The 26107-nt window shown below is 43.5% G+C and overlaps 1 protein-coding gene across 3 annotated transcripts in view; it reads right to left on the minus strand.

The window, feature by feature from the left end:
* The window catches only part of ADAMTS2 (ADAM metallopeptidase with thrombospondin type 1 motif 2), a 460134-nt gene extending 434262 nt beyond the window's left edge, over nt 1–25872 (minus strand). For all 3 annotated transcript variants that reach the window (XM_061617298.1, XM_061617297.1, XM_061617299.1), the window contains exons 1-2: nt 25397–25872; nt 24034–24395 (exon numbers count right to left, since the gene is read on the minus strand). In XM_061617298.1, the coding sequence (XP_061473282.1) occupies nt 24034–24395; nt 25397–25547 (513 nt within the window). In that variant the 5' untranslated portion in view covers nt 25548–25872. The remainder of the gene's footprint in view (nt 1–24033; nt 24396–25396) is intronic.
* Between the last annotated feature and the right edge of the window lie 235 nt (nt 25873–26107).

Consider the following 26107-nt stretch of genomic DNA (forward strand, 5'->3'; position numbering starts at 1 on the left):
TGCATGTACAAGCTCTGTGCTGTAATCTGATCTTTATTTGAAACATTTCTTCCTCTTTAAGATCTTCCTACCTTCTCTCTAAGGTCATATACTAATGACATCATATTGTGATTATTCAATTTTATCATCAACACTGGAAAGTAAGTTAGGCTGAGAGATAGTGGGTGGTATGTGACTAAGCCAGGGGTGGGGAACCTCAGGTCTGGGAGACAAATGTGGCCCTCTGGGCCTCTTTACATTGCCCTTGGGACTCTTGCCAGGCCACACAACTTCCCAAGCACCACTTCCCTTTGCCCAGCCCATACCATGGAAAGTTGTCCAGAAGGAAATGTGGTCCTTGAGGTGAGAAAGTTTCCCAACCTCTGGACTAAGCCATATTCAGAATAAACCCATTGATTAACGATTCATTAATTATGGCTAGGTTAAGTCCATTGATTTCAGTGGCTCTACCCAATATGACTTAGTTGGGATACCACCCAGTGTCTAGATAATGGGATCACTCAATAAGCTACACGATTCTGACTGTTTGAATAAGGGACTTCCCAGTTACACATCCACAATATCTGCCACACTAGAGTCTGGAGCCACATTCACACCATCCATTTATTTGACTACTATTCCACTTTAAACAGTCATGGCTTCTCCCTAAGAATGCTGGGCAGTATAGTTTGTGAAGCGTGCTGACAGTTGCTAGGAAACCCCTATTCCTCTCACAGAGCTGCAGTTCTCAGAGTTCTCCAGGAAGCGGGACTGACTGTTAAACCACTCTGAAAATTGTAGCTCTGTGAGGAGAATACAAGACTCCTAACAACTCTCAGCAACCTTCACAAACTACACTTCCCAGGATTCTTTGGAGGAAGCCATGACTGTTTACAAGGGAATAATAGTGGAATAAATGGATGGTGTGAATGTGACCTGGATCATGGGCCTAGTTTTGCACCTGGGTAGCCTGGAGACAGCTCTGCCATGTGAGAACAAGAAAGACTCAATATCATTATAGCATGAGTGAGAAAGATAAAAGGCACTGGAAAAAATGTCACATTCTTTGTAAGAAGATTCAGGGGGCAGAAGCTGCCAAATCTTTGACATGTATCTTTTTAAGAAACAAGCATTGTTATGAATAATCCATGCCTTCCCAGCGAGAAGAGTAAAGGGATTTTTGAATACATCCATGTTAGACTAAATTCTCTTGAACTGTCAGCTTTTTGACTGAAGTAGCTCATAAAAAGCCACTGTATGTTTTCTAAGGCAGAAGATCCATTTAATGCAAACAAAGTTCTTTTCCAGGAGGGGATTGCTTAATCCTCAAAAATAAGGCAACAGGACTCTGTAAGTAATGGCAGAGCCACCAGGCATTTCTTGCTGTAATCCAGTGGCACTCAAACTGTGTTCCCAGGAATCTGAAGGCCCCTTAGAAACATCTCAATGAGATCAGTCGTGGTGGTCAAGCTTCCCCAAGGGATCGCTTGACACCACAACTTATATTTCTCTGCAATACACAGCCATGTGGGGCAGAGGGACTGCTCAATAGTAGACAAAAAGGTCTCAGGTTCACTCCCTGACATCTCCCATAGAAAGAACCTGGGCCAGACCGCACCCTAAGACCCCGGACAGCCAGGGCCAGTCACAGTCAAAGTAGACTATAGCGGGCTAGACCATCTGTGACAGCCCCTAAGCTGTGACATTTCCTCTCCATAGTGGTGCCATTGGAACCTTCATTGTATAGCTTTCATCATACACTGAAGATGAATTCACTAATAGGCAAAAGACCTTGCAGTTTAAGAATGTGCCTATAGCCCACAGATATTTCTATCAAACTTTAAAAAGCAGGGAAATTGGGTAGCAATAGTGAATGCACCAGGGGAGCAGGAGACCTGACCTCCTCTCTGAGATATTGGACTGCCCTACAAATTTGTCAAAATGCAAATTTGGGTTGGTCTTTCACATTCCAATCCACTTCTTGTGTAACTTGGAAGAATTTGGTAATGTGCCTCTGAGCATATGGTGAGTGGTGGCAACACCTGCCATCTCCAAAGATGGAGAATTACATTTTTGTATGTTTGCTGGTGTTCTTCTTACTTTGCTTCATTCCTGTGTTACTATTGTTTCTACAGAGAATCTAAGCTAGAAAATCTTATTTCCCTCATTATTCATCCTAGAAATCTGTGTCAAATTTATTTTTATTAATTTCAAAGGCTTTTTATTGGTCAGTATCATATGATGGTGAAGACAGCCTTTTGTGTTTCAAATTGGAGGTTATGTTCTATTTCTACTTTGGGTGCATTAACAGTTGAATCTGAAACTGCAGTTTGATGTAAAATCAGACTGATTACAATATGTTGCTACTTCAGGAATTTTTTATTTATTTTTATTTATTTTAATAATTTATACCCCGCCCTAGTTCATAGAATTCAGAGCGGCGAACAAAAAACAATGTCCAATACAATCTAATATAAAATAATAAGAGTACAATAAAATCATTAAAAAATCAATTAACTATTAAATGTTTAAAAGCTAGAAGAAACAAAAAAGTTTTTAACTGACGGCGAAAGTCCATGAGTGAAGAAGAACGTTGGATCTCTGGTGGAAGATTATTCCATAGGATGGGCGCTATGGTCGAGAAGGCTTTATTTCTAGTATTGGCACGGCGGATTATAAAGGTGGATGGGATGATGAGAGAGTGTTCGAAATGTATTCTTGTCGGTCGCTGAGGTTTAAATTCCAGAATATGATTTGATAAATATATTGGTGCTAAACCATTTAGAGCTTTAAAAGTTAATACTAAAATTTTAAACTGATGACGGAATGAGATCGGAAGCCAATGAAGTTGATAAAGAAGAGGTGTGGTGTGTGTTTGTGGACCTGCTGTGGTCAGCATTCTTGCCGTCGCTCTCTGTATCAGCTTAAGCGGGCGAAGTGATCTTGCAGATAGTCCAATATAAAGAGAGTTGCAATAGTCCAGTCTTGAGGTCACAAGAGCCTGTGTCACTTGCTTCAAGTACGACATTCCTAAAAAAGGACGGAGTTGACGGACTAGTTTTAATTGAGTGAAAGCACTTCTGGATACTGTTGCAATTTGAGGTTCAAGGGTCAGAGCAGAATCTAAGATAATGCCCAAACTCCGAACTTGGGATTTCAAAGGGAGTGAGACCCCGTCTAAGGTAAGTAGGTTTTTGATTTCATGGGACGGTTTTTGTCCAATTAACAGAACCTCCGTCTTTTCTGGATTAAGTTTCAGTTTATTCCTATTAGTCCAGTTTTGTATGGCAACCAGGCATTGGTTTAAGGGACGAACCGCCTCTACGGCATCTGGAGGGAAAGAGTAGTAGAGTTGGGTGTCATCTGCGTATTGATGGTAGTGTATTCCGAATTCACGGATAATCCTTCCTAGGGGCTCCATATAAATACTGAATAACATTGGGGATAATACGGAGCCTTGGGGGACACCGTATCGTAATGGCCAAACCTTGGATGAGAAATTTTCAAGGACAACTCTTTGTAGTCTGCCCTCCAAAAAGGAGCAGAGCCATTGTAGTACCGTTCCTCGGCATCCCATACTAAAGAGGCGGTCTAGGAGAATGGTATGATCAATAGTGTCGAATGCAGCTGACAGATCTAACAAAATTAAATAAGTTAGATTTCCTCTATCCAATTCAAGTCGTAGATCATCTACCAGTGCTGTTAGCACTGTTTCGGTCCCATGTTTTGGATGAAAACCTGATTGGAAGGAGTCATAACAATCATTAGTATCTATAAATGTTTGCAGTTGTGTGGCTACAGCTCGTTCAATAACTTTACTGATAAAAGATAAGTTAGATACTGGACGGAAATTGGTAAGAAGTGTGGGGTCAAGGGAAGGCTTCTTCAATAATGGAACTACAATTGCTTCTTTCAATGTCTGGGGAACATGGCCTTGTTGAAGTGAGGCATTGATTATCACACAGAGCCAATTCGCAAGTTCAGCTTTTGATGTTTTTATAAGCCATGAAGGGCAGACATCAAGTGAGCAATTTGTCGGTCTCATTCTAGTGAGAAGTTGGGGGATATCAACCGGTGAGATAGGTTGAAAGTTCGTAAATTGGGATGGAAGAACAGTTTCAGATGGAGTGTCATTGGATTCTGCCAATTTAGCTACATCAATTTCTGATGGAATATCATTATGTTCTGCCATTTTAATAGAGTCCAAGGTGGAGTGAATCTGATCTACCTTAGTTTCAAAGAATGTAGCAAACTCCTGGCAACGGGATTGAGAGTGGACTATATCAGAAACCGGCTGTTTAGGACGGAGGAGGCTGTTAACTATCTGAAAAAGTTGTTTTGGTTGATTTCCGGCTGAATTGATTGCAGTTGAATAGTATGCTTTTTGGGCAGCATGTCTGGCCAAAGTATAGGTTTTCACAAATTCCTTGGTTTGAGCTCGGTCGGATGGACTCCTAGTTTTTTGCCATCGGCGTTCTAACTTTCGATAGGTACGCTTCATTTCTAGCAATTCTTTGGAGAACCAGGGGACTGATTTAGATCTTGTAATTTTTAACGGGCGAAGGGGAGCCATTGAATCCATAATTTCAGTCATGATGTTGTTCCAAGAGGAGATCAAAGTGTCGGTTGGAGTTCCAGTAGGGGGGCATGAATATTCCTTAAACTTTGATGCGAATAGGTCGGGATCTAACAATCTCTTAGGGCGATATAATTTAGTTGAAGTTCTAGTTTTGGGGGGTACAGGTGACACAAGAAGGTTAAAGCTAATTAAATAATGGTCAGACCATGATAGTGGGGTAGAGGTTATGTTCTCTATTCGGAAATCAGAAGTACCTAGCTGTAACATGACTCTAGCTGTTGGAAGAAACGAACTTAGCCTGCTATGTTTAAACCACTTCATTTAAGGCAAGGTGGGCACAGTCAATTAAAAACATAGAGCACACCTAGAATTTTGCTAGAATATATTCACCTCCCACTGTTTTATCTTATTGATTGATTGATTGATTGATTGATTGATTGATATCCTGCCCTTCCTCCCAGCAGGAAGCCAGGGTGGCAAACAGAAGCGTTAAAAACACTTTAAAACATCATAAAAACAGACCTTAAAATACATTAAAACAAAACATTAAAAACATTTTTTTAAAGCTTTAAAAACATCTTTTTTAAAAAGGGTTAAAAACATTATTTAAAAAAACATATTAACAAGCAATTCTAACACAGACGAAGAGTGAGATAGGTCTCAACTCAAGGAAGTCTTCAAAAGCCGCTGAAAAGATAGCAGAGATGGCGCCTGCCTAATATTCAAGGGGAGGGAATTCCACAGGGTAGGTGCCGCCACACTAAAGGTCCGTTTCCTATATTGTGCACAACGAACCTCCTGATAAGATGGTATCTGCAGGAGGCCCTTATGATGGCTGAGCGTTTGAGTGTCTGAAGATATAAATGAGAGGATGATATAAATAAATATTTCTTGGTTTACCTAACGCCTGATCCTTGGCTGGGTTTACACAGACTAGAAGGGTGGGCAGGGCATATACCAAGGTTGGGAAACAGTATCAATGGTGGCAGCAGTGAAGAGATAGTGTAACATCATCAGGTATCCAGAGCAACCCAGGGCTGTAATCTTTAGAGGCACAAAGATACAGGGGGGTTGAGGCCTGTAAGTGTACCCAGACATAAAGTAGCAATAAGCCAGGAGGAGACGAAGGCACAGTCTGAAGGCATTATTGTTTACAGGGAGTGTCTGGTGGTGCTGCCTAGCAGTGGGATCTTGAGAGATCTTTGCTAGAGCTGGTGAGAAAACTGTTTAAAGACCAGGACCCTGAGGTGGGACCATGACAAGGCACTGAACACAGGCGGGATCCTAGCAGGTGGCGCCTGAGGTGGGATCCTGACAGGAAGGGTCCTGACAGCCCTCATCTCCAGAGCGCAGTGATCGACCGGGTATATAAGGAGTAAGACGGTCTTTCAGGTATCCTGGTCCCGAGCTGTATGGGCTTTGTACACCAAAATTGGAATCTTGTGCAACCTGAGACACTCCTGATGTCCACTAGAGACTATTCTGCAGAATAGTCAGTGCCATTATTCCACAATTATTTTTGGAGGGTTTTTTAGTGTAAATTTTGCAAAGTGTTTCTGTACTTCACAGATTCACAGAAATTGAAGCAAAAGAAAATATATAGGAAACTTCACTAAAATTGCAAAGGAAATCAGATACATTTAAAGTGACTATCGGAACTATGTCAACTGTCTTAATAATGTTGCTTCCTCCCTGCTAAACCAAGATCAGCACAGCACATGTCTTCTTTCTATTATTTGGGCTGATTACAGGTGTTGCCACCACTCGCCATATGCTCAGAGGCACATGTTACCAAATTCTTCCAAGCTACACAGGAAGTGGATTGAACTGTGAAAGACCAACCCAAATGGTGTTTTAATTTTGACAAATTTGTAGGGCAGTACAATATCTCAGAGGGGAGGTCAGGTCTCCTGCTTCCCTGGTGCATCCACTACAGCTGCCCAATTTCCCTGCTTTTTAAAGTTTGATAGAAATATCTGTGGGCTATAGGTACATTCTTAAACTGCAAGGTTTTTTGCCTATTAGTGAATTTCTCTGCTTTTTAATCTGAGAGGTAAGAAATGGGATCCTGTGCAAGCTTGCCAAGAATGGATTGATCATTTGCATGCTTACTGAGTTCATTGGGATTTACTCCCCTGCAATCATGCTTACGAAAGGTGAAACTGACCACAGGGGATGGGGAAGGGCAGAGGGGAGGAGGGGGAGGGGAGCAGGAAGGAGGAGGAGGGGAGGACGGCTTTGATCATTTGCATGTTTATTGAGTTCAGTGGGATTTACTCCCGTGCAATCATGCTTAGGATAGGTAAAACTGACTGGAGGGGAGGAAGAGATGGCTGGAGTGGGCAGGGAAGGAGGAAGAGGGGAGGGGAAAGGAAGGGAGAGGAGAGGGGAAAGACGGGAAAGGCAGGTCTGATCATTTGTATGCTTATTGATTTCAATGGGACTCCTATGTAATCATGGTTAGGTAGGTAAAACTGACCATGGGGGAGGAGCAGGAGGAGGGGAGAGGAGAGGGAAGGAGTAAGGGAGGGGAGAGGAAGGGAGGAGGGGAGAAGGGGATTGGAGTGGGAGGGGGAAGGTAGGGGCAGGGGCGGGCAGGTTTGATCATTTGCATGCTTATTAAGTTCAGTGGTATTTACTCCCATGCAATCATGCTTAAGTTAGGTAAAAATGACCATGGGGAAGGGAGGGGAGGGGAGGGGGAAGGAAGGGATTGGAGGGGAGGGGGAGCGGGAGGGGATAGGAGGGAGGAGAAGGGAGTGTGGGTTTGATCAGTTGCATGCTTTTTGAGTTCAGTGGGACTTCTTTCTGTGCAATCATGTTTGAAAATGGAAATGGACTGCCTTCAAGTTGATCCCAACTTATGGTGACTCTATGAATAGGGTTTTCATGGTAAACGGTATTCAGAGGTGGTTTTACCATTGCCTTCCTCTGAGGCTGAGAGGTAGTGACTGGCCCAAGGTCACCTAGTGAGCTTCATGGCTGTGTGGGGATTCAAACCCTGGCCTACCAGGTTGTAGTCCAACATTGACCTGGGGGAAGGGCAGGGAGGGTAGGAGGAGGGGGAGGGGAGGAGATTGAGCGGGTAGGCACTGGGCAGAGGGGAAGCCCCTTTCCTTTCCAAAAAGAAAACATTGTGAACAGTATCATTGCTTTTCAGGTTTCCCCCCACCTATTCTACAGCAGGTACGTGTAGCCTCCCACCCTAATTTAAACCAAAGCTGTCCCTGGCCACATCCACACCAGACCTTAATTTCACTTTGGACAGTCATGGCTTCTCCCAAAGAATCCTGGGAAGTGTAGTTAGTGAAAGGTGCTCAGAGTTGCTAGGAGATGCCCTGTTCCCCTCACAGACCTTCAGTCAGAGCGGCTGACTGTTAAACCAGTCTGGTCACTGGCCCTCTGTCAGAAAAATAGGAGTCTCCTCTCAGCACCCTTCACATACTACACTTCCCAGGATTCTCTGAGGGAAGCCATGACTGTCTCATGTGAAATCAAAGTCTGGTGTGGGTGTGGCCCCCTGATTACGCAAGCCAAGCAATTGTGAGTTTGGCTTTCAGAACACTGACAGTTGGTTCTTACTGAGCATGCCCGACATTATCATTCAGATCAATGCAAAATTTCTTAAATTAATTAAAAATCAGCCAGGCATTTTTTAAACTTTTAAACTGCAGAAGATGAAGGGCAGAGTACGGGGCAAGGTCAGTATTAGGATTACAGGTACTCTGTGAACATGGCTGATTTTTAATGAATTTCAACAGATTACGAGAACTCTGACAGAATAAAGTCCAAAAGGGGCCTGGTTTTTTTTCCCCTCTTATTAGACTTTGAACTCTTGATTCTCTCTGATTGTTCTGTGTATCGCCATGAAAATTGAGAGGGTTGTTAAGCAAGCGTTTCCGAGTTCAGGACTATAAGTTTTGTAAGGTTTTGTTTTGAAATGAGCTTATGGGAAGCATCAGAATGGCATGGGGGTATTTTCAATTTAACATTGTGGAATGTGAAAAATCCACACTGGCTACAGTATACAGCCACTCTTGTGGCTGTATAACCATGTTCCCCTGGTGTGACAACATATATATATATATATGAAAAACCCCATTATTCTGACTGTAATTTGTTTCAATTAATTTTAGTATTGCAGTTTTTCATTATTTTAACCGGAGCTTCAAAGTAATTTGTTACAAGTAACGAATTACTTGTAATTCATTACTTTTTGATTGTATTACATTTTGATTGTAATAGAATGAGAAGTAATGTTATTACTTTTGTGGAGTAATTGTAATGTTTTCAGAATTACTTTTGGGCATTACTTGGGGGGGGAAGCAGGGGAAGTCTTCTGCTCCTCTAATTGTGGATGAAAATCATGTGCCTCAAACTGGGCTTCTGTGCAGCATCGCTCTTCCCTCATGTTCTGTGGGTGAGTAGGAGGTGATGAGGGAGGAGGTGGAGAGTAAGATGGGGTGGAGTGGAGAAAACAATTGTTTAAAAAAATTGATGGTGGTGGTGAAGAATGGAGTGATGGGGAAAAGGAGCCAGAGGAAAGATGATAATGTGTGTGTGTGCACGTGTGCGTGCACACTCACGCGCACACACACGCCCACTTGGTACACAAAGTGGCCACCACCCTCTCTGGCTACTATGCTGCATTTGCAGTATTTTAACTTTTTGCATCTGAGGGGAAAATGTTTGCTTGGGTGAGCATTAGTTGGTGGCAGGGCAGGGTCCAGGAGGTGGTTAAGTGAGAGAAATTATGCCTGCTGGCTGAGTGGGGGGGGTTGCACTTGGTTTGACGTGAAAAGATCTTAGTGGCCTCTGCCTCCCTCCCCACCTCCCTTACCAGCGGAGAGACACCACTGCTATCTTATGGATAAAAAGAAGTATTCTACTACCTCTGTATGTGTGTGTTAATTTTTAATGTTGTTTTAGGCTACTCAGATGTGCAGCAGACAAGGCCAGCACCTTGTAGGCATTTTTTTAAAAAGTAACTGAAATGTAATTGTAGTAATTACTTTTGAGAAAAAGTAAAGTAATTAGTTACTTTCAGTGCAGTTTGTAGCTGTAACGGTAATTACTACTTTTTTGAGCCATGTAATTGTAACTGTAATTTATTACTTTTTAAAATTAGTCTTCCAAGCACTGATTGTAACCTATTCTGGGACCTTATGGTGAAAGGCAGGAAAGAAATCTAAATCATCATCATGATCATCATCAGACAAATAGTCTGAACTGGTATGAGGCAACTTCATATGTTCACAAAGGTGTGCTCTAGAGATATAAGATCTGTGATGGGTGGTTGCATTTTTCAAATACATCACTATTAGATAAGAGAACATTTGTGTGGGATAGAAAACTCATATAGGAGTTGGCGAAACACCTGGAATGTCCTGCTTTACCCCTTTATCTACTGTGCATCATACTAGGAGAGTGAACATTCCATATATAATCCTTAGATGTCAATGGGATCTCGGGATGTAGCCAGCATTGTGTAAGTAGAAAGTAAGCTCACACAACTGATCATACCCTTCCCCTCCTCCCCAGTGTACCTCCCATAAGTCTTTCCAGAGGATCAGGACTTACAGAACATTGTCAGCTATGTGGTGCGGTGAGGGATTTCTCTGCCCATTTGGGGGCAATACCCTCCTCCCACTGCAAACTCATAAGACACAGCCCACAATTTTCCATAGGCATTCCACACCCTCTAGAGCGGCTTTTCGGGGGGTACAGAAGGCTGCAGGGAGGAGGACACAGATCTATTGTGAAAGCTACCTTCCACTGACACCACATTGGATACAAACCTGCATCATTTAATACTATATCAAAGCCAGAATTTCACAGAAGATTTTTTATTTTTAAAATATAACATTTCTTTTTCATTCTCCTCCTCATAGGTCCTGCAACAATAAAGCATGGCTAGACATATGTCCTACGTTTTCACTTAGTCACTCTTCCTGTCACAACGCAGAGTTAAGTTTACTGTGCTGGCTTGCAAGGCCAGGTATTTCTCAGTCTCACATTTGTTTTCTTCTCTGCACTTAAAGAAGTTGTGAGTTTGGGCCCTTTACACTGCAGGCACGTACCTTTTGAAATTCCCTCCCCTTAAATATTAGGCAGGCACCATCTCTGTTATCTTTTCAGCATCTACTAAAGACCTTCCTCTTTCAACAAGCCTTTTAAGCAGAGACCTTATCCCAGTCTGCATCTGTGTTGGAATTGCTTTTTAAGATGTTTTTAAAGCTTTTTTTTAAATGATGTTTTTAAAGATGTTTGGTTTTAATATGTTTTTTAGGTCTGTTTTTATGATATTATTTTTTTAGTGCTTTTGTTTGCTGCCCTGGGCTCCTACTGGAAGGAAGGGATATAAATCAAATAAATAAATAAAATTATTAAAATGCATAGACCCAAACTAAGAGGGAAAGTGGGATGTCAAAATAGATAGATGGAAGACTGCAGAATCATCTGGCAGGCTTGCTGCATTTGTCTAGATGTGAGTGCAGTCATGATGGATGGGATCAAAAACAATGAAGAATATTTTGAGGAAAGACCTTATGTTCTTTTTCCATACCAAGGTGAAGTCATCTGCCAGATACATAACACAGAAAGATGTTCAATCCAGTCTGGGACATGTTTACTCAAAAGTCTTGCTGAATTATTCCCAAGGCATAGCGCATAGGCTTACAACCTTAAATTAGATGCCCAATCAATGTGTTCAGTTCACCTCATCTAGGCTAAAACTTTTGCAATGTGCTATGCATAAGGTTGAAGACTGTGTGGAAACTACATCATCATGCAAAAGATAATGGCAACTCCCAGTCCTTTTCTGGAGACAATTCATAGTTTTAATTTTTAAAGCCCTAAACATCTTGGGACTAGAATATCTGAAGGATTACCTCTTCCCACATGAACCTTCCTGGATACAGTTTGTCATTTGAGGCCCCACTCTTGAGTCTCTTCAACACAGCATCAGAAAGCAGGTAGACAGTGACTGGGGACAGAGTCTGCTCTGCAATACATTCAAGACAAAATTGCAGGGAAGCACTAAGCACTAAGAGCAGTCATTTTGATTCCTCATAATCAGCAGAGATAGAGATACTACCATGAAATGTTCACATGTAGCAGGGGCATTGTTAAGGTGCGAGTTCCCCAGGGTACCCAAGCCGAACCTGTTTTGGATTTCCTTTCCCCTGCCCCCCTTTTTTTTCTACTTTGCTAGCAAGGCAGCTAGGGCACTGCAAAGTGCAATGCTGGTGAGACCCCTCATCCACCCACCGCCTTCATTTGCCCATAGGCACTCAATACATTTATGCACATTTGTGTTATGAGCCTGTGCTGCGAGTCCTTTGAGAACCTAGCAATGCCCGTCATGTGGTCTGCAAGCTAGACTGTCACCAATACCACTACACTATTATCTCCCTACAGTCCTGTAAATAAGAACCCTGTTATTTCTCTGAGACAGTGAACAGACAACAGCCGCTCACACAGAGAAAAAATATCTAAGAGAACTCAAAGGCAGAGAACAGCTATAGGAAACGATAGCATTGCAGAAAAATCACTGCCTCACAAAAGATAAAGGGCTGCACATACAGTAAATACAGCAATCTGTTTGGAATGGTACCCATTTGTAGACTGAAGCCAACATTTCACAAACTAGCTGTCTGCTGAGGTAATTATGACTTTGTCTAAATGAGTTACTATATTGGGCATTTAGGAGGAATGAATGTACAGAGGGGACATGAGCATACTTTGTGTAATACGTGGAGAAGTTAGAGAGGCTGTAATGCATCGCTCTTAAAACTTTAGGAGTTGAACAGGTTTATGATACCATAGCAATAGAGCACACCAGAAAAGTCATAGAAGAAGCAAATGCCTACATTTTATCCAGAGGCTTACTGTGTCACACTAAGATATCAACTGTGATTGCCTTAGAACATTCTGTCCAGATGGTGTCCACCTGTTTGATGCAGGAAATTATTCCATCCCATTCTCATATGAAAATCTAGTGGGAATATGATGCATTCAGAGCACACAAAAAGAAAAGTTACGACTTGACAGCAATAACAGGATATTTTCCTCCAAAGGATAATGTATGCCAGCAAAAGTCTGAACTTCTGTTGAATAGCTGCTCTGTTTGTCAGCCGATGCTTACATAAATCAAGATGCTGGGAAGGTAACAGGTTCAGTATACCTGGTGAATCAAAATGCTGAGGCCAGCTAGCCTGAAAACTTGATTCTGGAAAAAGGCTTGCTTCATTTTTAAGCAGGTGCCTCTACAATTGTATTCAGATATTGACTGTATCCAAAGGGTCTATAATATAACAGACTGGTTTCCCCTCTGCTATTTGCCTTCCATGGCTTAGTCCCACTGCTCCATTTCTCTGAGTGTATTTTGTAGCAAAGCAGAGCAGCTTTGCTACAAGAAAGTTATGTTTGCATATGTTGGGCTTAATACAAAGGAAGCCATTTACCAACTTGCTCAGTAGCATCCGGGGCGATGGGGGTGGAAACCATCCTCTTAATGCCAGCACTGATGAAGCTTAGCTGGACAGGTCTGGGGCAGGCCAGGATGGCAAGGTCACAGCTGTGCAGACACACCTGCAGAGCCACTCTAGTGCTCATGCTGGTCCATCCATGCCGACCTGCCCAGCTGGAAGCGCAGCTCTACACCACCACACCGGAAGCTACTTAGTAGGGTAGTAAAGTGGGAGTCCCATATGCAGACATGCTAGGCTCCACAACTTGCCCCTGACTGCTTGTTGCCTTTTACTTTGCACTTCACTCACCCATTGGAGCAGAGAGGAGCAAAGCTTCCTTGTAATGCTTCAGGGTATCTACCTAGAATGCTGTGTTACTATTAAATCTGAACGTTTTCCATTAGTCTTTGAGCTGCTTGAAACATTTTCAAAAACAAGAATTAGAAGAAAAAGTATCCCAAGATGCATACTGCCATCAGGAAACCAACAAATAATAGCACACATATACACTAGAGACATAAAGGCAGACAACAGAGTTGGAGGATCATTTTATGTATCCCCACAAAACAGGGTTGTACAACATTTGCATATGCTGATTTTCCCACACAGATGCAAATTTAGAAAAGATTGCTATAATTTAAATAGAAGAAGCTGGTGGTTCTGCTGCTAAATTGAGACCAGGCCACAGATCTTTGGGTGGGGTCCTTCTTGCCCACAGTGCTCAGCTGCCCCAAGGCAGAAAAAAGCTACACACAACCTCAGTAGCTTTGTGGCCTCCACTTCTGACACCATGAAATAATACTGGGTTCAGGACCTTGAGACAAGGCTTCAAGCAACTACTAATTTTCTGCTGGAGCTTTTTCAGCCATCTGGGCTCCACCCTCTTACACTATTTTCCAGTCTAAACACAATCCCAATGCTTCTTGTAAGGAAATGTCTCTACATTACTACAATCACTACAATAGCGCTGTGTCGTTCAGCCTGCTGTCCAGGCAACAACTGTTGCAGGGCAACTGTCTTCATTATCTTTAACCTGGACTGAGGCCAGACTACTCTTCAAGTACAGGACTCTTTCAAATTGAGGACTGATCCCTGTAAAGTAGGACACATGGCCACCCTACATGAGACTATTTTATTTGTGTTTGTTTGTCCTTCTCAGTGTTCTAGGAGTCACCAGTGATCACATAACCTGAGGATGTGACCCCACTTCAAAAGACAAACAGCGTTTTAGGAAGCAATGAAAGAACAGTTTTGCAAGGAGCATTTATATGTTCCCCTTTGTCTAGTTTAATTTGCTACAACACCAAAGAGGTTGTGCTCTTTATCATACAAATATAACAAAATGCTTTTCTCTTTTTTTGGCCATGAAAGCTGTACTGCTGTACAAGGCAAACTTCAACCTGATGCAAATGTGAACTGCCAGGTTGCAATAATAAGGCCTTGACACGAGTGTGTGGGGAATGAAGGTGCTGAAAATATACAGATGCACACTACACTAATGGAATCATTTGCATGGCATTTCTATTAAATGAGAACATAGCTAGCTTAGGATAATATCCCATGATCTTCCTGATCACAATTTTGCTGTACACAAGTCAAGAAAGTATGGCTGAAAAACAAAATTAAACAAACAAGACAGCAGAAGATTCTTGACATTTCAGAGGAAGAGAAGCCATATAGAAACCATTGGTTGGTCTTCCTCAAAAGGTTTCATAAACTTTAGAGAGGGTGTATGATGTACTTTTATATTCATAGTCTCAATTTACAATGCATATGTGTTGGACTACGACCTGGGAGACCAGGGTTCGAATCCCCACATAGCCATGAAGCTCACTGGGTGACCTTGGGCCAGTCACTGCCTCTCTGCCTCATGAAAACCCTGTTCATAGCGTCACCATAAGTCGGAATCGACTTGAAGGCAGCGCATTCTCTCTCATTATTCAATGCAACCAAAAACTCATTTTAGCCATGTATGCAGTTATGTACATGTACATTAAACACCCCAGTCCAACTGTTGTGGCATGTAGTTATTCATGATTATTTGCACCATGAAGTGGATGAAGATGTGCATTTTTGCGCACCCAAATGCACCTCAAGTTTGCCACCCTGGGCTCCTGCTGGGAGGAAAGGCGGGATATAAATAAAATAATAAATAAATAAAATAAATACAAGTTGACAGTAATGAGGTGTAGAGAAACATTTATACTGGATGGGCATCCAAATGTACATGTTAATTATGTTTCATGATCCAACAATAATTTTATCTGGATTGGGCATGTTTTCCCCCGCAATGAACGGCAAAATCTATAAAATATACAATAATTGATTTGAGGACACTAATTATAAGGCAGGTGAAGTCAAAAGTAAAAGTCACATTGCTTGGACTACAAAAGAAAAACGCTCCTAAGTTGTGTTTGTTTCTTTGTTGTATTGCTGTTCGTCTACCAATGCTGACTGGCTTAATAGTGCTTTAAGCTTGCATCCAGCAATAGGCACTCCATGGCCTTTCAGCCGCACAGCAAACTCTCAGGTAACAATCTCCACTTACTTCATATCACCAGACGTACATTCAAATGGCCACTATACCACTGCCAGGATCATGCAAGCAGGACTTCGGAGGGGAAAGAAAGTGGGTAAACACCCAGCTATTCTGTGGTGTCTGAACACTATAGACCGTATCTAGCAAAGTAGCTCTGTTAGCACAAGGATTTCTGGTCGCACAATAGAACTCCCCTGCCTTTCTCTCTCCGAGCACCAACCGCATATCTGCTCAGGAGGGCTGGGGAGGAACCCAAAACAGATTATGGGGGGATGTGGGGAGAGGAGAGGGAAAGGAAGTTCCATTAGGAATACAAGAAGCTGCCTTATGCCGAATCAGACCATTGATCCATCTTGGTCAGTATTGTCTACACTGACTGGCAGCAACTCTCCAAGGTTTCAGACAGGGTTCTCTCCCAGCCCTGCCTGGAAATGCCGAGGATTGAAGCTGGGACCTTCTGCATGCAAGGCAGATGCTCTGCCCCTGAGCTGCAGCCCTTCCCCTTGTGCAGCCACAAGTCTTGGTGCTAGCAAAACTACCTTATTGGCTATCGCCCAATGAAGAACGCTCTCATCGAAGCAGCCCAACAATGTCCATTTGGCAAAGGGTCATGTCTCCAATGGGAAAGAGAAAAAAGGATGTCTTCAAGAGCACAAGGAATTAACAAACACTGGATTTCCTACCATTTATTCCCAGCTTCTACCAATGGAAACATTTAAAGTCTTCGGTATAAGATAAGTTTTGAATGCAGGAGGCCCAGGTTCAATCCCAGCCATCCACATTTTTTTTTAAAGGATTGGGTAGCAGGTGATGTGAAACACCCTCTGTCTTGCCGCAGTCTCCAGAGAACTGTTGCCAGTCAGGGTGGGCAATACTGAGCTAGCTTGACATATAGCCTGACTTGGTGTAAGGCAGATTCTTCCAAGGTCTCTATGGATACCCAAAACAAAGCTCCCCAGATGACCTTGGCTAATAGCCCCCAATATTCCTACCTACCTACAAATTCAGAACATTCAGAAACTTGTCTAGTTTTTGTTTCTATTCCTTTTGACCTTTCACAGTTGTGCTGTTGTCTCTGTGCCCTTGGAAGATCTAAACAAACAGAGAACACACCAAAAGGGTTTTGTTTGGTCAAAGGGCACACAAGCCTAAAGCAGCAGCAGCAGCAGTCACAGCCCAACCGCCTTCCTAGATATTAATGACTGGCTAGAAGCACTGATTGTCATTAACTCACCAAGATGTGCCTTGTACGGTGGTCACTATTGCTATTAAGGACGTTTAAATAGCACTACTGCTATACCACAGCTGGTACAGCACAGCGGAGAGGAGAGCCCAGCTGGGAGTCCAGAGCCTGTGAGTTCAAATCCCCACTCGTGTCTCCTGGGTGTTAAGGGCCAGCTAAAGATCACCCCACAGTGAGTGGCTCAGGGGTTACATGCCCTGCCACCTGTGCAGCCGTGGGCAAGCTGCATAGTCCCAAGGAGCCCAGTTATCCCCCAGCTGGCAGTTGCGGACAAGGAAGGGGCTGGCTTGTGCAGCTGTGGCAAGCTGAGCAGGCCCTAGCCAGCTGGGGAGGGCTAGCCTCAGAGGGAGGCAATGGTAAACCCCCTCTGAATACCGCTTCCCATGAAAACCCTATTCATAGGGTCGACATAAATCTGGACCGACTTGAAGGCAGTCCATTTCCATTTACTGCTATACCAGGCATTGCTAGGCAAATTAGCATCTGGGAAAGTAGCCAGAAAATTGGCTTTCCTCAAATATCTTGCAGGGATTATTTTGGAAAGTTTGTTGTTTTTTTAGAAGGAGTTTGAAACATGCTAAAGAGCAAGCCTAGCTTGGTCTCATCATAACCTTCTTATACTTGATGCAGCAATTCTGTTTGCCACAATTTTGCCTCAGTGAACATGTTCATTATTATGAGAGGTAAATATGTACATTTATTATTATTATTATTATCATCATCATCCTAACCATTTGAGCACACATGCCAACGAGTCCTGACTGCCTGCTAATACCCAGCACATGCCCACTGACTGTTTGTCTGCTCCTCACATATTGCATAATTTCTGCAGGAGACAATGTTTAAATATTGTATAGCCATTGCAAAGCCAGTTGCCACAGAAAGTGTGAACAAGCCCACTTAGATGAGGTGGAGGCTCCCAGCTGCTGCCAGGGGGCCCCAGCATCAGTGGCACTGGGGCTGGCCAAACAAGGTGTCAGCCGCAATGGGCCATGGCTACTTTCCCAGATGCCAATTTGCCTAGCAATGCCTGGTATAGCAGTAGTGCTATTTAAACGTCCTTAATAGCAATAGTGACCACCGTACAAGGCACATCTTGGTGTGTTAATGACAATCAGTGCTTGTAGCCAGTCATTAATATCTAGGAAGGAGGTTGGGCTGTGACTGCTGCTCCTGCTGCTTTAGGCTTGCGTGCCCCGTGACCTCACAAAGCCCCAGTGTGCTGGGTGCTGACACCAGACCTGGGAAGGGAATAATGCACAAATACTTATTACCTTATGTATTCTTATCTGAACTGATCTGTCTGAGACCTTTGCAACTGAAATACTACCAGTAAACACATTTTTCTGCTTCAACCGAGTCATGACTCCCATCTTAGCCATTTCCAAGGTTTAGACTGGTCAGACATCAGCATCTGATCTGGACAGCTTGGGCCATTCCCTCCCATTATGAACATTTAAAAGTGATTTTGCATGAGAGGGTGGAATACAATTGTAAAACCAAAGTTGGTTAGAGTGTGCTATCACATTAACTTCTTCTCCCCCGCATTAATAGCAATCACACAATGCAACTGCTGCAAGAGACTCAAATGTGCTTCTATCACTGCAATTCTAACCACATTTGAGCTCTGTGAGACTTAGGTGGCAATCCAATACACACTTACCTGAGAGTAAGTCCCACTGAAACCAGTGGAGCTTACTTCTGAGTAGATACGTATTGGATTGCAGCCTGAATAAATGTTTAAAGTTATGCTGACAGAATTAGAGACTAGACCCATGGCTCGGGGTTTAAAAACACCTGATAAGACCAATTTGAAAAACAGGTCCTGAATATGGAACTAGAAGCAGCAGCCTTCAGAACCCAAAAATGATGAGAGTTATCAAGCACAATAATTACAGAAACTGTTAATTTAATATACAGTATTGCCTGGCTCTACATCATAAACCATCTGCAAGAAGTTGCACTCATTTAAAATGAATCACTTTTAGCAAGTAGTTTTTAGAGTCACAACCTCAATAATCTTTAATTTTTTTGCAGCACTAAGGACCAAATCCAACACACACAAAGATGACTGATTTGACTAGGGACAGACGTACCATTTCTGTATTACTCCAATTCACATTTGACATTCAGTTTTTGTTCAAATTATTTATTCATTCAATCATTTTAAATGCTGCTACTGGTTTCTCACAGATGAACGCAGGTAGATGTTAATGGTGGCAAGTTAGAATGCATTCTCAAGGACTACCATTTCTCATATAATCCCACTCCCACTCTATGTGGGAGGGGACCTCAAGTCATCCATGAAGTTCACTGGGTGACTTTGGGCCAATCACTGTCTCTCAGCCTAACCTACCTCACAGGGCTGTTGTGAGGATAAAATAGGGAGGGGAGAACCATGTACACCACCTTGAGCTCCTTGGAGGAAAGGTGGGATATAAATGTAATAAATTCTAGCCCAACCAGCTGTCAGTGCAGGAAATTGACTAATCCAGCCTCTGCTTAGAAACACATCACATGCATGAAGGCTATCATCTAGAATCCTGATGTGGGACAGGGGGTTGAACTTCATGACATTTTCATCCTCATGGACTAGATTTTATTTATTAACTACATGTAGGGGTTTGACATTGCAAATCAATTATGTTATTTCAGTTTTACCTGATATGAATCAGAAATCCTACAGAACTTAAAACCTCATCAGATGTTAGGGAAATGGGGAATTTTCCATAAGAGGGGGCAGTGGGGTCAAGTGCACCAGCTTCATCCCCCTCTATGAGTTGAAAAAGGAGTGTCAACAGCAGGGAGCCTCTCGTATCTATGGAGGTTCCCTGCATGTTTTTTTTACTCTGGAAAATCAGGGATCCAAAATACAGACAGTCACCTTCCCAACTCATGGAACATGAAGAAAACAGGGGTGGCAGAGGAACTCGTCCTTATGGCCCTGTCTCCTGCAATCTCTTTCCCTTATGCTACAGCTATTGCAAAAACTTTAAAGGAAGCATGTGCATAAAGTATTATCAGAAAGAACGCATACTGAATAAATAGCACTGGATGTTTGTGCAATGAAGAAAAATATATACCGAGCACAATATTGCTTAGATTCTCTGCTGGGTGATTGCAAACAACAGTTTACATCAAAACATATTAGTGGTACTCACATCGTGCACTCAGTGAGTGTGCAATCTGTGTACACAAGTAGCTGAATTCTGCACTCATATAGTTACTCACATCTAATGTTCCACTAGGGTGCAGTCTGTGTACCTGTGCACACAAGTGAGAGAAAGATCAATGACAGCAATGTTTCACATTTCCTTAAATTTGCTAGCCATTCTTAGGACATCTGCTTTTTTGTTTCAAAAATTTATCTTTCCTGAAGACCACTGACGTTATTAGGCAGTCTCTGGATCTACTTCCTAGGGGAGTTACTGGGGAAGTTTGGCAATCACTAGGAGGGGCATTCCAATCTATCTTGCTGCAGCCACACCAGCAACGTTACATGTAAGATGAATGTCAGGATCTCCGTGCAATGTAAGAAATGGTTTGCCCTCTTGCACACTTTTATGCAACAGTTTTAATTTACAGAGTCCCATCTGAAAGAAAAAACAATTTTCAAAGTCCCTATCTTAGATAAAGCTGACACTTTACATAAGATTTGTCTGCCAAAGCTGTACATAAAATTGTCTGAAGGTACATGAGGTTACCATCCTGCTAAAGCTAAGCAAGTCTGAGTCTGATCATCAGTGCCTGGATGAGTGAGTGTCTGGAAACTACGCGTATACCACGTTGGGTTCTGTGATGGAAGAATCATAGAGTTGGAAGGGGCCTATAAAGCCATCAAGTCCAACCCTCTGCTTAGTGCATGAATTCAAATTAAAGCATACCCAACAGATGGCTGTTCAGCTGCCTCTTGAATACCTCAAGTATTGGAGAGCCCACCACCTCCTTAGGTAATTGGTTCCATTGTTGTACCGCTCTAGCAGTTAGGAAGTTTTTCCTGATGTTCAGTCGAAATTTGGCTTCCTGCAACTTGAGCCTATTATTCCGTGACCTGTACTCTGGGATGATCGAGAAGAGATCCTGACCCTCCTCTGTATGACAACCTTTCAAGTATTTGAAGTGTGCTATCATAACTCCCCTTAGTCTTCTCTTCTCAAGGCTAAACATGCCCAGTTCTTTCAGTCTCTCCTCATAGGGCTTTGTTTCCAGTCCCCTGATCATCCTTGTTGCCCTCCTCTGAACCTGTTCCAGTTTGTCTGCATCCTTCTTAAGGTGTGGTGTCCAGAACTGGACACAGTATTCAAAATGAAGCCTAACCAGTGCCAAATAGAGGGGAACCAATCCTTCACATGATTTGGAAACTATACTTCTCTTAATACAGCCTAAAATAGCATTTGTCTGTTTTGCAGCCACATCACACTGTTCACTCATATTCAGCTTGTGATCAACAACAATCCCAAGATCCTTCTCGCATGAAGTATTGCTGAGCCAAGTATCCCCCATCTTATAACTGTGCATTTGGTTTCTTTTTCCTAGGAGTAGAACTTTGCACTTATCAACTGTTAAATTTCATTCTTCTGTTTTCAGTCCAATGCTCCAGCCTATCAAGATCCCTTTGAATTGTGTTTCTGTCTTCCAAGGTATTAGCTATCCCTCCCAATTTTGTATCATCTGCAAATTTGATAAGCACAGGAATGATAAGGTAAGACAAGAAGGTTATTTAAAAATGTAAAAAGATGAACCAGTGTTTGAGTTACACAGGGGTAATGTTATGGGTCTTTATGAAATCTACAAGCCTCGCCCAATGACTCCCCCGTTTTAGCCAAATCATGCTCCTCCTTTTAAAGGCAATAGCTAATCTGAGCACTGACATAAACCTCTGCAAACTTGATATACTCTGTTTTCTGTTAATGCCAAAAAACATAATTGGTGATCCCATTATTGCAACATCTTACTGATGCTCAAGCAAGGAAACTGGCAGAAACATGTTCTTTCAAATGTATATATTGATTTTCTTTTTCCTTCCCATTTTCCTCCCAAAGGCCTGGAGAACCCTTGCTTTTGCTATTGGCCAGTTACCTCTGCCTCTTCACACTCACTGAGACAAGGGAAGATAGTGAATGAACCAAGGAGAAGGTGGGAGGGACAAAGAATTATTGACTGACTACTATTAGACAAGAAGAATCACTAGCTATGGAGCTCAGCTGAAATGTGCAATGAGCGGGAATGGAGATCTCTGCGAAATATCTGCCAAGTTTTGCAGTGGCAGATTTTAATAGCCACACCCCCTCACTCACCTGATCATGACACTGGTTTTGGCGGGATCCTGCAGTGATGGCAACAGCTTTGGAGAGGAGCATACAAGTAACCAGATAGTTACTCTCACAAACTGAGAGGAGAGAAATAGCAAGCTTTATCTGAGGAACAAGTTTAGCAGGTAGGCAGCCAGCTAGCTCAGCCCAATACTAACCATATTTATTAAAAAAAAAAGTGAACAGGAACCTATTTCCAACTAATTATGCTTAGGATTCTGGTGTCCTCTAAAGAGAGGAGCATCATGGGAAGTGATTTTTCTACGATATCATCCCACTGATTTTATGTGTCACATATATGTAATTTTAAGTGTATATATCTGTACATCAGGGAGGCCCCAGACATTGTTGAACTACAACTCCCATCAGCTCCAACCAGAATGACCAATGACACAGGATGATGGGAGCTGTACTTCAGAAATATCCGGCAGAGGCCACAGGTTAGCCACCCTGTGTGTACATAATGCTATGCCTGAGTGTGTGTGCTCCATAACTGGGGCCCCTTATTGGTCAATGGCACCAACTTTGTAATGGAGTCCAGCTACTTCTGAGAGGGCAGAAAAATACACTGGCCATATAACCTCCATATCACCATTTGAAGAACAAAATGTCTTCCAGGTATACAGAAGTTGTCCATCTGCATTGTAATATAGGAAAGACAGCCCTACTTTTGTTCTTATGGTCCTCAAGCCAGAGCTTTTGCTTCTCAATACACCACCAATGAGGCATTCCTATACTGCCAATTCATCATTCCAATGTGGAGAAGGTAAAAAGGTAGGAAGATAAACTTGTCCAATAGGCCTTGTCTTCCTGGAGACCTCAAGCAGATTAGGGTAACCTCCATCTAGGGATGCCAACAGTTTTCTGCCATGGGATTCAGCAATATTGCAGGAGTTGAAATGGTATCGCAAGTTTCACCTGCTAAATGCCTTGCGGACCAAGTGGCTAATAAAGCCAAAGAACCCCCCCCAAAAAAGTTGGCAACCTTATCTTCACCCCATGCCTCCTTTTTAATCAGATTCTGAACAGAACTCAGACAGCACAGGAAGGTCATGATCTAAGCTTCAATCCATTTAACATACCAGCTGTACATTAGCAAGCCTCTTTTCTCTCTCAAACAATACAAACAAGATGATACTAGATGCAATTAGAAGTTCATTCCCCAAAGTAAAACTAAGCAAAGTTTGCTCTGTGTAGCAATTAGTCTAAAAAATAGCTTAAGACACACAGTTTGGCCTCACCACATTGGTTCTGGAATGGAAAACTGGAATTAGTTTCCAACTATATATGTATGCATAAACAGCTCCTCAGATACATAGGGAGTAGTCATATGAGCTACACAAATCTTTTCTTCTAGATTTCCCATGACTGACTGTCTAGACAGATAGGAGAAACGTCATAAGGAAGGCACCTTCCAAAAGGTTAAGAACCTGCTCCCAACCTTTGCACAAATTTCATTTCCAAAGACAAAACAACAACAACAATCAATTTGCAATGGAGCCTGTATGTCAGTATTATCTCCTCTTTTAAACACACACACCTCCATAGCCTCTGCTAAATTGAAGTTGGCAGAGAATATTACAAAGATGGAAAATGTGCAGATGACGGCATCAGGTCCCCGTTTTAGATGTGCTGTAAAGCCTCATGAGGCTATCTAGAGTTTCATGTTAATAATTAGAGATTCATCACAGCAGTTACTGTGTCAGTTCAGAGTGAATTGGCTCCTCTGCTACACCTTAGATCATGTAAGGGAACATTTCCTTTATTTGATTTCACAATTAATATAACAAGTGAGGTGTGATTTTTTTTTGAAGGCTGAAGATCCACACCTTCTACATTTAAAAGAAAGGAGAAGAAAGAAAAAGAAAATCCATTCATTCTCTTAGGTACATAACAACAAAGCATCTTACCAGCCCATCACAATTGCTTATTGCAACAGAAGCATTAGGCATGTTGGTGATATCCCCAACATAGAGGCAATTCCCATGGAGAGGTTCAGTATAAGTGATGTTGGAATCCTCCTGCCATTCAACAGTTGCTCCAGGAGCCACCAGCCTAGAATTTGGTCTCAGTCTAAAGTGAAATTCTCTTCCAAACACAGTGACATTGTAAAAAATTGGTTTGCTTGCAACTTCATGCAGAAGAGCCCCCGTGTCCCTTCGGGAGCGCCTCGTTGGAGCTCCTGATACCACATTGGAGAGGAACCTGCCCTCCAAGTCTGTGCTAGTTGGGATGACAAGCCTGTATTCTTCTAGATCTCCCAAAAGATAATCTAAGGGGGGAGAGAAAAAAAGTGTGTGTAAATAATGAGTAATAATGTCACGTTGAGATTTTCCTCCTTAAGATCACTGCAGTGCATCCCACAATTGCCTGAAGCAGGCATCCCTTTCCTTTCTTAATGTGTCACACGCCATCAAGTTCATTCAACTACGGGGTTAACAAAGAGCAGAGGGAATTTCAGAGAACAGGGCAAGGCAGACACCTTGCATCATCTCTCCAGCTGTTTTCTCAACAAAGTCCAGTTTGCAGACTTCCCTGCCCAGGGATGGTCAGTCATCCAGGATGCCGCCTTTCTCCCATTAAGGAAGGCATGTCCTCCCCGCAAAGAAAACTCTGCATTCTCTCTCTAGCAAATCCATGTCTAAGCTGGGGCTGCCCAAGGTGCCCTGGGTGAGGATTTCCAAAAGCAGAAACTTCACCATCACACCAACTTGAAAACTTTGACACAAGCAATTTCCTTCCAAACCCAGATGTAACTGATAGTAAATGACCTTAACTTTGTGGTTAGCAGTCACAATGGAAAGGTTTTTTTTTTTTTTTTAGTTTTAAAACAAATCCATGTCAAGGGTTCGCTCTCTTTCTTTAATTCAAACGACAGCAGGACAGAAAACTTCAATCTCTGCCAGGTGTTATTCCACGCATGGAATTCCAGGAGCTGACACAGGAAACTCGGGTTCTGCCACATGCGCTCGACTGGAAACAGAGTTCATTCGAGGTTCCCGCTTCTCAGTGGATCTAACAAGGGGTCTCACCCTTCTGTCGCTCACCCTCCGCCCGTCTCTCCCCCTCCCCAGCCCCAGGGGGCAGGACGCCAGAAGTAGGCAGTCACACCGACGGGAGGACCACCACCCCCCAGCCCCTCGGTCAGCGCGGCGCAGAGAAGTCTAGCAGGCAGGAAGAAGAAAAGTCCGTCGCTAACCAAGTTGGGAGCAAGAGAGCGCCGCGGCAAGACTGGGGCGAAGAAGTGCCGGGGCGGTCGGGCGAAGCACCTACCTCTCTGCCCGGGACTCCGCGGGGCACCCGGGGCCAGAAGGAGCGCCCAGCAGCAGCAGGCGAGAAGCGAGGCGATCCCGGCTGGAGGACCCATCGCAGGCGTCGCGCAGCCCGAGCCCAGCCTTAGGAGCCAGCCGAAAGTTCCCTGCATGGGGCTCCGGCCACATTGGAGGGCAGCCGGCCCCGCCCTCTTGCCCGCGGCGGGGAAACCTCAGCCCCGCGGGTCCTGGCCCTGGCGCATCCGCTCCTCTCCCGCCGGCGCTCACCAAGCGGCCGCTCTCCTCGGCTGCAGGAGGAAGGCAGCAGAGACACCAGGAGGCGGCGAGCTGGAAAGCGCAGGGCGTGCGGGAGGGAAGTCCGCCTGATTGACAGAGGCGCTGCTGCCGCCGCCGCCTGCGCGCCTGCCACAGAACTGGCCTGGCTTAGGGGAGGGGGAGGCGGCGGCTCTCGCCCTGGAAGGCTCCTGGCTCTCGCCGCCCTCTGGGACCAAACTATGCAGACGTCTCCCGTTACGGGACACTTTTCTCCGCCGCGGCTTAGAGGCGGTTCCTGCGGGATCCTGACCATTCCCGCCCCACGCAGCCAATCGACAAGATCTTGGCTGTTCTGGAAGGAGAAACGGGGAGATCGCCCATCTGATTGCACCAAAAAAGAAACGCACAAACACACACCTTGGAATCTGTCGGGTTCCTCTGCAGCTGCAAAGAAGAA

This window comes from Rhineura floridana, chromosome 3 (genome assembly GCF_030035675.1).
Source record: "Rhineura floridana isolate rRhiFlo1 chromosome 3, rRhiFlo1.hap2, whole genome shotgun sequence".
NCBI lineage: Eukaryota > Metazoa > Chordata > Lepidosauria > Squamata > Rhineuridae > Rhineura > Rhineura floridana.